At 42.2% G+C, this 15,602-nt stretch overlaps 5 protein-coding genes and 1 non-coding gene across 6 annotated transcripts; 4 read left to right on the forward strand and 2 right to left on the reverse strand.

The window, feature by feature from the left end:
• Positions 1 to 840: 840 nt before the first annotated feature.
• SS1G_09836 (hypothetical protein) lies at positions 841 to 3,576 on the forward strand (the record flags this gene model as incomplete). The annotated part of the gene is made up of 1 exon (XM_001589153.1): positions 841 to 3,576. One exon carries the CDS (start codon positions 841 to 843, stop codon positions 3,574 to 3,576), a length of 2,736 nt encoding a protein of 911 aa, XP_001589203.1.
• A 2,213-nt stretch (positions 3,577 to 5,789) lies between these two features.
• SS1G_14524 lies at positions 5,790 to 5,889 on the forward strand. The gene has a single exon. It is a non-coding gene; the product is annotated as a tRNA-Ile (tRNA).
• A 375-nt stretch (positions 5,890 to 6,264) lies between these two features.
• SS1G_09837 (predicted protein) lies at positions 6,265 to 6,566 on the reverse strand (the record flags this gene model as incomplete). Its single annotated transcript, XM_001589154.1, has 2 exons — positions 6,265 to 6,392; positions 6,539 to 6,566. The coding sequence occupies 2 exons, from the start codon at positions 6,564 to 6,566 to the stop codon at positions 6,265 to 6,267; spliced, it is 156 nt and encodes a 51-aa protein (XP_001589204.1).
• A 1,839-nt stretch (positions 6,567 to 8,405) lies between these two features.
• On the forward strand, positions 8,406 to 9,057 carry SS1G_09838 (predicted protein; the record flags this gene model as incomplete). The annotated part of the gene is made up of 4 exons (XM_001589155.1): positions 8,406 to 8,515; positions 8,586 to 8,707; positions 8,763 to 8,862; positions 8,928 to 9,057. The coding sequence occupies 4 exons, from the start codon at positions 8,406 to 8,408 to the stop codon at positions 9,055 to 9,057; spliced, it is 462 nt and encodes a 153-aa protein (XP_001589205.1).
• Positions 9,058 to 11,850: 2,793 nt separating this feature from the next.
• On the forward strand, positions 11,851 to 13,725 carry SS1G_09839 (hypothetical protein; the record flags this gene model as incomplete). The annotated part of the gene is made up of 3 exons (XM_001589156.1): positions 11,851 to 12,266; positions 12,316 to 12,519; positions 12,573 to 13,725. The coding sequence occupies 3 exons, from the start codon at positions 11,851 to 11,853 to the stop codon at positions 13,723 to 13,725; spliced, it is 1,773 nt and encodes a 590-aa protein (XP_001589206.1).
• Positions 13,726 to 14,363: 638 nt separating this feature from the next.
• On the reverse strand, positions 14,364 to 15,383 carry SS1G_09840 (hypothetical protein; the record flags this gene model as incomplete). Its single annotated transcript, XM_001589157.1, has 3 exons — positions 14,364 to 14,627; positions 14,716 to 15,180; positions 15,309 to 15,383. The coding sequence occupies 3 exons, from the start codon at positions 15,381 to 15,383 to the stop codon at positions 14,364 to 14,366; spliced, it is 804 nt and encodes a 267-aa protein (XP_001589207.1).
• Between the last annotated feature and the right edge of the window lie 219 nt (positions 15,384 to 15,602).

A 15,602-nucleotide genomic window follows, 5' to 3' on the forward strand; every position in this document is an offset into this window, starting at 1 on the left:
TCCACCATCCATCCATGCCTTGTCTAACCTCGTCTACTATGTTTAGAGTGAAGACTGCGGAAATAGGTACGGGAGAAACCCTCCTCTTCAAAACTATTTCAACCCATTCAACCAGATTCCCGTCTCTGAGCGCTATGGGGAACGTGAAGCCTATCTATCCTGGTCAAGGGCCTTGTCAAGGCCTTGTCACCGCGTCCACACGGATAAAAGAGAAGTCTAATTTTTCCTTACTCAGAACATACTTTCTTTCACTCTCCTCAGTATCATTCTCACTCCTTTGCTCCATTCGTGCTCTCACATTCTCTTATGGTATCTCGTTCCTATCGTCATTCTTTACACTCCTTCACTTGAATGCTTTTATCACATACATCATACATCATATTACATTGTGGATTGATTTCTTAAGAACTCGGTTGATATTTATTTTACAACGTCCTCATCTCATCTGAAGCATCTCATCCCACCGTCTCGGTCTAAGATCCACCCCTCGTATAATGCCTATCCGGATCATCATACTTCGCGAAATTCACTCTCACTCCTCATCAAACCAATCGTAGTCTCTTGACACGAGTTTTCACCTTTGCTTTGTTTACATTGACACAATACTCGCTCAATCTCACACAACCACCACGATACCCTACGACCACTACCATTGTGCTTGCAAATCAAATCCCACCTCATCAATAGCTACATCGATAGCTCCAAAATCCCACCTTTCAATCCAATAAATTGAACATTTGCGAAAGGTCGAATCTCGGCCCAATTGAGCTCGCTCAGCCACGATTTGAAGATCTGATTTTCAAGCCTTGTCCTGGACAGGAGGATCAGATACTCCCCGCAATGTCAGTAATTCTAGGAATTGGTTCTCTAGGAGATAAGGATAGCAATGGCGAATCACCACTATCATCCAACACATTCAGTCGTCGCATTCGTCCACCACCAATAAATACAAGTAGCTTGGAGGAAGGCAGAGTTCCATTGAAAGGTCCAAAAGTCCATAGAAAGGAGTCCAAAGGTGGTCTTCGAGGAATGTTCTCTCGTAATAAATCCGAGAAGAATGCGGTATCGCCAGTTCCTGAAGGAAATAAATCGGCTTCACCAGTCACATCACCCACACCACTTTCCCCAAAGCTAATGAGTCCCATCACAAGTCCAGTAGGAGACAGTTTCTTTCGAAAGTTTGGTGCCGGTAATACAACTGATGTGGCCTCTCCCACCACACCTGCTACACCAGGGAATACTACTGGGACCCCATCACGTCTGAATCTCAGATCCAAATCAGCCAAGGATAGCAAAATTGCCGCCAAGCCTACACCGAAAACAAGCCCAAAAGCATCAGTGTTTGATCCACCACCGTTATTCCAAAGTTACCCTCAATCTGTGAAGCATGCTCGTCTTTCCGCCTCAACCTTATCAGCAGATGCAATTATCCGCATGTCTAATCATAAAAGGAATATCAGTCTCCGGGACGAAATAGCACAAACAACCGAGACAGGGCCAGATGAGAAGAAGACAATAATCAAACATAACAGACGACGATCAGGTTCAATATCGAAAGGTGAATGGACTCAAAAGATTTTCGTTTTAGTAACTTCTGGTTACCTTCTACAGTACTCGGGTGATGGAAATTTTGACCGACTACCTGAAAAAATGGTTCAGCTCGGCAAGGAGTCTGTAGCTTTCGCATCAGATGTTATTCCAGGAAAACATTGGGTGTTACAAGTATCTCAATCAATGAGTGCGGATGGAGTTCCAACCTCAGATTCTAGGTCTTTATTATCAAGACTTGCGTTCAGAAGTGCAGATTATAGGAGGAACGCAACTAGTCTTTTACTTGTCTTGGACAGCGCTGAAGAAATGGATTCTTGGATTGCTGTATTAAGGAAGGAAATTGAAACACTTGGAGGCAAGAAACAAATTACAGAAACTGGAACTGTGAAGACAGATGAGAAAACACCAGAGTTGAAGAGTCAACCAAGTCATCGGTATCTTGTCCAAAGAAGAGGCTCGGATCAGGTTTCTAACTCTTGCTCACCACTTCAAAATCCCTATGATCGCCGTTCATCGTGGCAGCAAGAAGGGCAAGTTGGAGAATTGGCTTTACCTTGGTCAACTCCTCGTGAGCGCCGCCCCTCTTGGCAGAAACCGGAAGGACAGAACATTGATGAAATATCCCCAACTGGCTTCCTTCCACCTTGGTCACTAAACGAAGCACAAAATGAAGCTGCGATCAGACCATTAACCGGATGTGGATCGGTGACAAATAGTTCTAGTTCATATGAGCAGAATTTGGAAGGTTTGAGAGATAGTATTAACAGACTATCCTATTGCTCATCCGACCAACGAACTCGCATTTCATCTCCAGCAACGTCGCCAGCTCGAGATAGTACATCTACCATGGAAGATCTACCACCTTTGTCCTTGGAGACGGTACGAGTGAGGCCAAATGCTGCAGAGATTGTTGAACGTAGAAGGTCACTTCAAGCACTTCAAGGGTCACGGGATCCTATACCTCAGATGTCACCGCACCTTCAGACTCCTCAACAAACTTTTCGACACTCAAATTATGGTACATCTACCCGAATTATGAGAAGCCCATCACCTGCAACTCCAAATTTCAGTGTACCTGTCTCTTCAAGCAAGAGGTTTTCGACTAGAAGCCCAGTCCCTGACAGACGACCATCACTTCCTGCAATGAATACTATGGAAGCTGAAAAGGGAAGCAAGAAGGGACCTCCAATGGCACTTTCTGTGACTCAACCACTATCCCCTGTCATGGACATATCATCACCAAGACGGATTCCAATACCTGTTACGTCCATGGAAACGTCACATCGGCCAGTTGCACTCAATAAACCATCCACCCTTGATATTGGATCACGTTCCCTAGGAAGGTCTTCTATTAAAAAGCGACCAAGCAAAGAATTAAGATCTACTCGACGTGTCTCGAGTTTCATGCCATCAAATAATACATTAGAAGTTCGGAACAAAGATTTGCGTCGCCATTCAAGCATGCAGGCAGTTGGTCAAACCACGTCACCCTTGGAATCAAATGGTTCAAGTGCATCCAAATTTCCTAAAGTACCTTCAACAAATTCGACTCATGATGAATCCTTCGAAAGTATAAAAGAAAATGACTGCGATTCATTACCAACTCTTCAAGAATCTTCACTTCAACTTCAACCATTACCAACACTTCCCGAGTTTCCCATCAAACAAAACACACAGCGTCGACCAAGAAGTATGCTTGCCACTTCTGGTCAACAATCAACCATCGCTGAAGATTTATCCAATACCCCACGTCGCAAGCGACCTTCTTCAACTCTCGCCCCTACGACTCTCTCTCCTACCCTTATTTACAAAGCAAATCACACTGATTTGGAACCACCAAAATCTCGATCAGGAAGATCTGTCTCAAACAGAAGAAGTTTACCAGCTCTTATGCATGGTGCTCCTCCAGCTCCTCCTCCAGATTGTGCTTTACCTCCTTTACCTCCCGGAAGTGCTACGATCATCAGTCGGAAAAGTTCGAGTACTCTTGTGAATTCGAGAAAGGAGATTGAAATCAGGGGTTGAGATTGTATCTTTCTTTTCAAAATTCTTCTCAAATTCATAAATGAGATGTAATCTTACTGAGAATTTTCATTCTATCACAACGTTCAAGATGCCATTTTTTCCTTTTTTCCTACATTGTACATTCACTTATTTTCTTTTTTACTTTCATCTTTTTTTTCCTGTATCATATCATGTTTCAATTATACCATTCACGTTTTTTCATGACATAAACATGACGCAGCCCGACAGGCTCTTTCTGCGTCTTTTTTTTCTTTCTTTTTTTTTTGTTGCAAACATACATTCTCATGATTAATACTTAGATAACTTAACTACATTCACATACGAAACGAAGAAGATGAGGTTTTTATGTTATGTACTATTGTACTATTATGTATTTTAGGATTTGGATGAGCTGGAGCGGCTTGGCTTGGCTGGGTTTGGTTTGGTCAGAATTGGTCAGGATTGGTCTGGTTTGATTGGTTTGATTTGGTTTGGGGAATAGGGGATTAGGAATTTGACTCCTCGTCGTCTCTTCATTCTTGATGATTTGGGAAGGTTTATGCGGTGTGGATGTGGATGTGGATGTGGGTGTGGATGGTTATAGGCAGGCAGGGTCTTTGAGGGTCTTTCAGATTTTTGAGATTTTTTAATGAGGGTTATGATGGGAGTTGGGGTTGACGTTTGAGGGTTGAGGGTTGAGGGTTGAGGGTTGAGGGTTGAGGGTTGAGGTTGCTGAAGCGCGAAAGATGGAAGATAGAAAGTGAAAGACGGCTGCTACCAAAAAAATTTTATATGTAATCTTATGTATGTACCATGAAACGAGATGAGATGAGATGAAATAGAAAGGAAGGAAGAAAGGAAAGAAGGAAGGAAGGAAGGGAATTAAACTATAGAAATTCAGAAAAATTCAGAATTTCTATTTAAAATCTAAAAATATTATGATTACTCTTTTTGTTGTGAGAGGTTGAAGTGAGTTGAATTGGATTGGATTGGATAGGATTGAATGACTGTGGGAGAAAGACACAGACCTAGGTAGGGAGGGAGGGTAGGTATATAAAGATTATTGTGACCAAAAGGGTGTTTATAGACCAGCAATTGTATTTAACTTAGAATCTACAGGTGAAGAGCACCTGTAGATGGGGATAGCTACTCTATATATACACAAATGAATGGCCTAGCCGCAATGGCTAGGCAAAAAGAAGTCATGTTTATTCCTCCAATGATCTTACTTTACCGATAACCATTGATACCTAGTACTTGTCCGGATCTGATCCTCAGGTCACCTAAATCGCATACTAATCTCGAGTAATCGTATCATGTGTGGACATGGTTAATGTACCTGAGGTTTCTTATATAATAAGGGTGGGAGGAAAGCAGGGATTTCCGTCACAATTATAAATTTTCCACCTATATATCATAGTTTTTACATAGATATTAAATAACTAAAAACAATCATTATTGAAATAAAATAAAATAAATCAGATTTTGATATTTTAAAAAAAATTAAAGAAATCCTGTGTCTGGTTTGAGAGTGTTATAATTAGATTAGATGTCAAGAAATGGTGGAACAAGAAAAGAGATAAATGATTGAGTTATTCTAGGGATTAAGTGGCTCGATATTGAACTAGTTTATTTTGGAATGGAATGGTTTTAATGATATATAATAAATAGATAGATACATAATTGTCTGTCGGGATGTTTGGATCGTTGGTATTAGTATTAGATTATTAGACTTTAAGTTTCATGAATTGTTGCCCGATGAAGGCATTGTTCTTATAGGTATGAAGAGGGTTGTCTTATTATTGGTGCTACAATTCCTGATTATATAGATCCACAATCATCGTACTTTTCATATTGAGCCTAACACCGATGCTAATACCGTATATCTAGATCCGTAAGCTGATATCACAAGTTAGTTATCCGCGCTGGCAGAAACAGAATAGGTATTAGTTCTACAGAGTCAGAGTATATTAGATAACTCGGCATCTAGTCTTTGATTGTGATAGGTAGGTTCTTTATAGATGAAGTTGTGGCTTTATATCTAATATGATCTATGAATGCTAGAATAGAGGACTGGGAGTTCTCAAATTATATGCTACCATTACGAATTCGGGATGGAATAGTCTACCCCACCACCAATTACAATCACACCCCACAGTCCAAGCCTTTTCATTAAAGAAATATTATTCTTTCTATGCGCACCCCCTTCATCAAATAACCGCAAAGTTTGCAAAGGTCGCTTAGCTCAGCTGGTTAGAGCGTGGTGCTAATATCCTCTCTTCGGAGATAGATGCTGGCACGCCAAGGTCGGCGGTTCGATCCCGCCAGTGATCATTTTTTGCCCTTTTTTGAGCTTTATTTTGATGTGGAAATCGTTGCAGATAAGTTGAGAATTGATGAACTTGTTTGTGATAGATCAAAATTTTGGTGTTTGGGTGCGCAAATGGGGATATGGGGCTGCTGCTTTTAACAAGAGGGAATGGTGGGGTAGGGTAGGGTCTGCGCTTTTTGTTTTTGGGTGGGACGATTGATGGGTGGAATTTATGATGTGGAATTTAAGGTTCAATGTGAGAGAGATATATATATATGTATTTATTTTTGGGATATATGATTTTGATTGGTGTGATGACAATTTTTGTAATTCAGGTACAAAATATTTTGATGCTAATACCAGAGGGCTCTTCGGCGTAAAAGTGGCAAGATATATATTTATCCAACACCCCACAAAAATTTGCAGAATGGAGCATCAATATCACTATCTAATTCCAATGTTACATGTTGAGAACTATTCAATTCTGAATCTGATAGCATGATATTCTGTTGAATACCCTCATCATCTATCTAGAGATATAGCGATTATGTTCTTGCATCTATTATAAACACTAATATGTTAATACTTCTATCTACTTTCATATCTGTCAAAAATATCATATCCAGCTTTCGACGTCTAGCGTGTGCTTCCTTTTTGCTTTTGTCTTCTTACCGTGATCACTCCTCCATATGATGTACATTTTTGCTTGCAAATCTGATGACTACCACTGAAGATACGATCAGAAAAATATTGTATTACAAGCCTTTTTAACTTAGCTACAGGAATATGTAGCTTTTGAATTCAGCTTCTGAACTTTGAGGCTTAGCTATATGACTTTCCGCTCGGATAAACCGGTTCTCCTCTTCATATATTGAGCTAGTCTCGATTAAATGTCTGAATGGACGGGTTGCATCTATCATCAGTACGAAATTTTATTTGCATGCAGAGCTGCATATTAAGATATGTCAGGTGCAAGTCACTGGCTATTACGTATGGTGTGCTTCTGGTGAACGACAAACAAGTGCAGTGCTAATCTTGGGCAGATCTTCGAAGGGTAGATTTTCGAATGGTAGAAAAGGAGTTCGATGGACAAGCATTCATGATGGTCGGCTAGCGAAGGATAGAGGAAATGCGGGTGAAAAGGTCTTGGCTGATTTATTTCTCCATTTCGTGAAAGGCACCATCGTATCGATTGGCGCTGCAACCTCAAATCGAGCACTTCATGCAGTTACCGGATTAGGCATCCCCGCTGTATCACAGTATAATTACAGTCCTACAATCATATTGAAGCAAGTTACACGACAGCATTTACCAATATATTTCCCCAAATCAAGTTGGGATTTCCACTGTCCTGGCAGCCATCGTATAAATTATATATGTGGTGCTCTCTTAGTGCTACGTGCTGGGTTGTGCTGTCTGTCAACCTTCCATCGATGTGTTTAGTGCGCGTGCGGGGTAATGTGACGTGATTCTTTAAAAAATGCGGGCAGCATTCTTCGTGTTACACAAATGATATTCCTTCAGGTTCGTGGTTGCAGAACTACCCGGACTTTCCGAATTGCGGACCAAAAACAATAACGACATTTCGGTGACCTGCAGATTATCAATGTTCTTTTAAGTTTATTGACTTCTTGTAGGTAGAACCAGCAAATATATGGCATTTGACGAAAGGATCAAAATCCTTGAATACAATGCCAGCCTGCGACCCAATCTGGTCCCTGAGACTAATTTGATCGAGAGTTCGATTCTGGTATACTCTGTGCAAGACTTTAACATTGTTCTATATGTTCAGGGTAATCCTTTTGAATGCAAGTGCGAGAGAATCTTTGTAGTCAAAGCTAGGGTTGTGTTACATAATTGATTTTCAGCTCCATGCTATTCGCTGATTAGGGAATATCTTAACGTACAGGACAATGCGCATGAGAGTTCATGTATAGCAATCTGATACGATGATCGCCAAGTTGAAGAATTTAATTACACCCTACCAATCCAAAGCAATTGGCTATATTTCCAGCTGGGCGTCTTTTGCAATATTTTGATATATTGCGTAATTACATCAGTCTCCCGCTGTAGTATAACCCCGTTACCACGAAATATGGCTTTGAAGTGCTCTCACGCAGAACAGGCCGTTTTGTTGGAGCTGGGTCGAATGCTGTGAGATATCTTCATGAGGATGTGATCATGCACAAGAGCATGAAGGTGTTTTTATAACGTACTTGGCTATGTGAGGGCACCTATCGAGCATGATGGTGCCTTATTCGACCACACCAACATACAGAAAAATGATGCAATTGCTAAACCAATACAGTTTGCATCTTCCCGATGGCAACATCAAGCACAGCCAGCCACCGAGGCGCACAAAGTGAAAGACCCCGCACTATCATTACTTCTAGAGGGTATGTCGACGAATATTTAAGGCGACCATCTCAGGACCGAGAACTGATTTCCTTTTCTCAAAGCTACTCATCTTTATCTTTCACAGCAATAACTTCTACTAAAATCAAATCCTTCTATCAACTTCCACAAGTCATCACTCAATATGGGCTTTAAGGGCGTTGGTACCTACGAGATCGTGCCATACCAGGCTCCATCCCTCAACCTTAATGCCTGGGAGGGCAAACTCGAGCCAGGAGCAGTGGTTAGGACATAGTGAGTCTGCTTGAAACCCGTATTGACACATTACAAATGACAATCACTGATGCCGCCGTGAATTTAAAAGTACTCGTGGTGATAAACCAAGCGATAATGCTAAGTGGCAGGTAGCACTCGTTGCTGGGTCTGGGGACAGCGCCGAGTACCTGATCATCAATGTTCACAGTGGCTATTTCCTCACGGCTACCAGTTAGTATTTCCATACTTGTTAGTGTTCGATTCACATGCTTATTCGGATCTTTAGAGGAAAACCACATTGTCTCCACCCCGCAAATCTCCCCAACTGATCCCTCTGCCCGCTGGACCATCAAGCCGGCCACTACACACCAATACGAGGTCTTCACGTAAGTGTTCTTTATTCTCTCCATGAGCAACTCAACGAACAAAGATTGCTGATATTTGAATTTAGTATCAACAACAAGGTGTCCGAGCTCGGTCAGCTTACCGTGAAGGACTATTCTACCCACAGTGGAGCTGATGTCCTCTCCGCCAGTGCGAAAACTGCCGATAACCAGAAGTGGTACTTTGACGCCAAGTAGATGGTTGCGAATGCCGATCATTTGGTCAGAGATAGCCGGATTTCACATTGCCAAAGTTCATCACTCATTTGGTAGCTGTATACAGATTTAGGTAGCAAATGAAACGGGAACAGTCTTTCCTTATAAGATATGCATACCAGTGTGCTTTTTTTGTTTCAACAGAAAAAATTACATTATAGTTCATGATATATTCCTTCTGTCTTATGACATTAGGTGGTAAATATCCCACGTTTCGAACACAAATATGTTCTTAATCATAATGAAACTTCCTTATACTGTAGATACTTCTTGAATCTTGACGCGTAGCAAAACTGTCATTTGAAATTAGCCGACTAGATCTAACCTTCTAGAGTAAGGAATCTACTGATAGACGAGTGCAACTTAGTGTGAAATCGTAATAGAAATAAAGGAATTAATATTCAGTGAAATGCTCTTCCCTTGAAAAGCAGACAGCTGAGAAGTACCCATCTCGCCACGGTTCTTATAACACGTACTGTAATACACAGATTCCTAAGCTCAAAGATTTCGTGTTGTGAGGAAAGAAGACGACGGCGCAACACAGTCTAAGCAAGCCATCCGCAGAAGTAGAAGACCTTTTCAGTAGCGAAAGTACTTGAAACTACTCTGTGATACGCACGAGGCGCTACATTTCCTCCTTAAAAAGAGCAATTTGGAGGTTGAAGATATACATATTTCCACCATGGTTGTAGTAACAAGCGAATCAGAGCATGTCCGAGCTTCCCCGAACCCTAACCCATCTGTACTTCAGATGGAGAACCCCTGCTTAGCTTAGTCAAAGTCATCCCCAATGAATCCAGTACGTATACGTACTCGAACAGAAGTCCATCTTGATCTGGAACACACAAGAGAACCAGACACTGGGTCTTTGAGGTTCATTTAATGTTGTGGAGTAGTCAATCTCACTAGTATCACTGGATACTTGATTTCCACATTTAGAAATGGAGAATGGGGCGGGCTTCCATGTCTTATAAATCGAAGGTCCCAAGATATCTGATTACTGATAGCATCTTGATTTCTTATATGTAAACTTTAAAGACGCGAGTGGTCCCTCAGGACAGGCTCTCCCCAATAATACACCATGTAGGTTTGGTTAAAGAGCATGCGCAGTTAGATTCGAAAAGCACTGTCTCGATGACTTCTCCAAAGAAGACTTTTTGATGAGGTTCAAGGTGTGCTTGGCCGCTGTCCGCGCCATATCACATGATTTACATCGCATTCAGCGGATCACGGGACTTAGACATTAGCCACATTGATAGATGTCCTAGTCTTTTCCTAGCGATAATGCAAACATCTCGCGAATTTCTGTAATATTCGAACTGAGCACCATTCGAACAATTCACGTTTTCAACCAAAGGCCACGTGCCGGTATTTTGTCTAATGTTGTTCATTCCCCAACTTTACGGAATATACGGAGTACGCCATGAGTAAGGTGGGTTGGTGTTATGCCAGCTTCTGCTGTCGAACATAACCTTTCGCCACATCCATATATCCACCGCATTCTTCCATTTGTATGTAGTATGTACCCGCCGTGTCGTCTTTCCAGCTGCTAAAAAGGCACTGGTTCGAAACTGGTGACAACGAATTGGGTTGGTCCTTAAAAGGCCTCCCCGCTATTCAGGAGAAATTTTGCTTTGTGGGCCGAGCGGGCTGGGTTCCTGAAGGCGGTCAATTGAGCTTTTAGGTTATCTCTCTGCAAATCCACTCATACCGGTCGGTCAAAGCAGACACGCTACTCTAATTTAAGAAGGTGCTCGTATTCTCTTCGTGGTTGTTCAATCGTTGTTGGGCCTAGGTATCCCTAGGATGAGACATCACAGGGCATGGAGCACATGGAAATATCGCAATAGCCAGCACTGCTCGATGCATCGCTTGAAGACCACATATGAGCGGTATATGTACGAGCTTATGATTGCCTTTTCTTGTTTTCAATGGCATCGGATGAGGGCTTTTTGCATCACCGATGTTTGTTTCCGTACTGTTATTCTTTCTTTACCTCGGCACTCTCCGAGGTAAAAAATTCTAACTTGACCCAATTTTGTGTGGCTGAATGTGGAATCTAACACGGACTTTCCCTGACTTCCGATCCTTTACAGCATTGACATGTACAAAATATGGCGCGAATGGGAAGGAATAACCACTGATGTGGATCAATCAAAGTTATTCCCAGATTGCTGGAATCATCCAAACGATGAAAGCCTTGGCAAATGCAAACATCCGTCGGTCTTTCCGTCTTCCCATCTTTCTGCACAAGCCCGAAAGCTTGTGTCAACGACAGTACGTACAGTGAGCACGAATCGCGGATTGAGTCACAAGTCTCTCATTCGCATTTGCAATCTACAAGTGGTATGTTGTTATTGCAACCACCTTCCGCTTTGATCATGGTTCTCCATTTTTGATATGTGGACAGTTCCGTTCATATCGAACTGTATCGGGATTGAAACAATGTGGAGGATAGACGGTTTTATCAAGTAATAGATATGACAATGTGGATTGTTCATTTGTATTTGATCCAGTGAGGATGCTTCTTTTTCAATGTCCAATTGGTGGGGCCTCTATTCGTCTCCACCCTTCACCAAACCGGTTAATACAGGTGGGCGATTTATAATGATATAATGCTGCAACTGGAAATCAGGAACGCGGTTGGGGCGGATATCCATCTTCCAGGCATCTGAGGAATCCACCAGATAAGAAGCACAATTATTCATATATATCTTTGGATTCCACATTGTCCCTTCTCCGAAACTTCAATTTCGTATCCTACAGATTTCAACCATGGCCAACAATTTAGGGAATCTTGCACTCGATGGCGGTGACCCTCGCATTGAAGGAGTCGGTGAGGTGGAAATAGCCACGACCGTTCGTCGCAAGATGCACGATCCCAATGTTCCGTTCGAGGAATATTTGTATTTTGCAAAGATTCAACGGGAACAAGAGATGAACGGACTTGGCCCAGATGAACGTGAGAGGATGTACCAGGAATACCTTGCCGGAACAGACAACGTTGCAAAAAGGGAGATTGGGGATGAGAAAAAGGCTCTTCCAGAAACGGGGGATGAGAAGATCGATCCTCAGGCAATCCATGAGTCAAAACCTAGCTCTATTTCCAAAGGTCAAAACGATCCATATGTCGGAGCTGGTGAATGGGAGAGCGCATCTCGAGCAGCTAGAAATGCTACATGGGGAGCTGTGTAAGTTGAGTTCTTGAATAAAGCTATATTTTATCTGACAATTGAACAGCGTATATCTCATCACCACCGATATTTTAGGGCCTTCAAATGCACCATACTCTGTTTCACAATTCGGATATGTTGGAGGTGTGATGATGTACTTCTTCATGGGAATCATGGCTTTCTTCGCTGGATGGCAAATCTGGTCCATGTTCTTGAAGCTCGACAGTGATAGATGGCCCATGAGGACCTTTGGAGACTTGGGATTCAGAATGTAAGAAGCGTCATCGATGAACAATTATACTAGCGCGCAACTAACTTTTACAGTTTCGGAACTTACGCTCGCCACGCTATCAATCTCCTGCAAAGTATCCAACTTTTGTTCAATGTCGGTGTCATTGTCATCTCCAATGGCCAAGGTTTATCCGAAATGTCTAAATACAAGCTCTGCTTTTCCATCTGTATCCTTGTCTGGGTACTCGCTGGTATGATCTTTGGTCAAATTCGCTCTCTGCAGAAGTTTGGGTACATGGCCAATTTCGCCATTTGGTTGAACATTCTCGTTATTTTGATGACCATGGGTGTTGCCGCACATAGTCCTCCCAACTATGCCGCAGCGCTTCAATCTTTCGGTACTCCGAAAGGCCCTATCAAGCACACTATTTGGATTCCTTCTGGCGCGACTTTCGACTCCCAATTAAGTTCAGCTATGCAAATCGTCTATGCTTACGGTGGCGCAATGTTGTACTGCGAATTCATGGCCGAAATGAAACGACCACTCGACTTTATTAAGGCTCAATTCCTAGCTGAAATATTCATCTTTGTCTGCTATCTCATTTTCGGTTGCGTTGTTTACTCCCAACAAGGTCAATTCACCTACAACCCCGCCAATCAAGGATTATCTCCCTACTCTTGGCAAACCGTCACCAACGCGCTCTCCCTCATCTCCGGTCTCATCGCCGCAGTTCTATATGGTAACATTGGTATCAAAGTCATCTACCAAAACATCATTGAAGATCTCTTCGGTGGCCCAGAACTCAACAGCAAACAAGGAAGGGTCGTCTGGGTCATCATGGTACCACTGTACTGGGCCTTTGCCTTCGTCGTCGGATCTGCCGTCCCTCAATTCACCAACATCTCTTCGCTGGTCGCAGCTGTCTGCATCATGCAATTTACTTATACCTTCCCCACCCTCTTGTATTTTGGTATGATAATCAAAGAAGACGCCATCCACCCCGATGAAACATACGATCCTGTCACCGGAGAAGTACACCGAATCGACAGCTGGAAAGACATGAGTCGATGGAGGAGAGGACTCGCGCCAAGATGGTGGTTGAAAATTTTCTGCTTCTTGTTCTTTTTGGCAAGTGCTGCTACGGCTATTTTGGGCATGTACTCGAGTATCAAGAGTATCATTGCCGGGTTCGCGTTGGGACACGCGACCAGTTTCGGTTGTACAAGTCCGGTCGGCTATGCTTAGATGATTATAGCGGAAGGTTGGGGATTAAAACGTTGGGGGGATCAAAATGTCGGCGGAATATGGGATGATGATGATAATGTTGGGTTAATGATGGGGAATGAATATGAAGATATGATTATTGTATAGTAGATAAATGTTATGTGGGAACGAAATGTATATACCAGATTATGAATCATGAATTAGTACATAATGCTATATGAGGAGTGTAGAAGGTGCCGTGAGAAAGTGATAGGTGAAATGATACCAGTGCCAACGGATGTACCCCTCTTTGATTCTATATCAGGAAACGAGACTCCGACGTAATACCATGAGAGCTGAATCATGCTCTGCTGGATAGTTTATTAATCGCATTTAAGAGAGCACATTTCCTCCTGGTTCAAAATCAATCACTCACAACTCTTTTCATTTTGTTTTTTTAACTTTCGGTTTTTTTCATGAATAATTGTTATGCTTTTGAGGTCCTACGCTGTTATGATGCCATATCCTTAAGCTGCCAATGTTGTTTATGCTTGAAATGCTGTTATGTTGTTAATGCTGCTAACGCCGTTATGCCCCTCATGCCCATCATACCTATTATGTAGGCCAATCTTCCGTAGCGAAAAGATATATAGAGAAATTTCATTCACGATTTGGAATATTCACAAGCCCTCCTTTTCTTCTGGGAAATCACTATTGTCCCCGACAGTGTCCTTTGCTTTCAAATCACATTCAACCATTGCCCGAATCAGCTCAATTGTAATTTCGACGCCTTTTCGTATGGATTCATCATCTGAAGCAAGCGGTACGTGCAGAAACATTGCTTTGTTAGGTCGATGTTGCTTGTAGCGATGTGCGAGTGAGGTATAGTATATAAAATCGCAGAGATAATTACCAGCATCTTCGGATATGCGTATATCGACTTCCTATATGGCTGTATTTAGTAATGAGGTGACAGAACTAGAGTTCAACATAGCAGTAATGTCGGAAATGAATAGGAGGGTCAATACGAACAGGGCAAGCCTCCTTCCATTGATGAAACATCCTATCGAATGGCAAACTCGTCAAAAGTTCTTCGGGACAGTCATGCCATATCCATTTGTCCCCCTCCTTAATTCTGTCGAATTCATCATTCAATATTTTCCCATCCACATCTCGCATAAAATATCCAGTTCGATGACCACGCCTCTCACAACTATAAAAGGGTCGACCAGATGCCATCCCAACATGTAATATATAATCAGGCTCAAATCCATTCGGATTTTCATCGAGAAGTACAGGCACAAGTTCCCGCACAGCCTTGTATCCTACATGAACCGGTGCTTCATAATTATCAATTCGAATGCGACGCGGTTCCTTTTGCAAGGGTGGTTTCGCATGTGGATGGTGCCCCTCAACTTGAGCATTCGAAGGGACATATGATGGGAGACGAGATACGATCTCCCATGAGGGATTTATTGGATATTGCGAACGAAAAGGCTGTATTTTATGTCAAGGTCAGCATTCAGAAACTCCTATGCAATGAGTAGCTTAGTAGCGATATATCGTTCGAGCAATTCCACGAATGAGGGGTAAAATGGGGTTCAATAAATGTCAAAACAACCCACAGCAAAACCAGTAACTAAAACTCGAATTTCTTCCTGCTCGGGAGATGTATTCTCATTCTCCTTGATTGATCCCATGGTTGATAGGAGGAATGATATAGATTATAATGGTCGGTAAGTAATGTTATTCAATGCTATCATCCTATCTTAGATGTGACTAGGTGATGTAGGAGTGGCCGATGAGAATGCGGAAGCTATGACCCACGTCATCTTAGCGTAACCGTAAGGTTAATCCGAGGAATAAGCACTACAACCCCGGATTCGTAAAACCTCGGTTGATTGTATGACTTCCCCAAA

The sequence above is a fragment of the Sclerotinia sclerotiorum genome, genomic scaffold (assembly GCF_000146945.2).
Source record: "Sclerotinia sclerotiorum 1980 UF-70 scaffold_14 genomic scaffold, whole genome shotgun sequence".
Classification (NCBI taxonomy): Eukaryota; Fungi; Ascomycota; class Leotiomycetes; order Helotiales; family Sclerotiniaceae; genus Sclerotinia; species Sclerotinia sclerotiorum.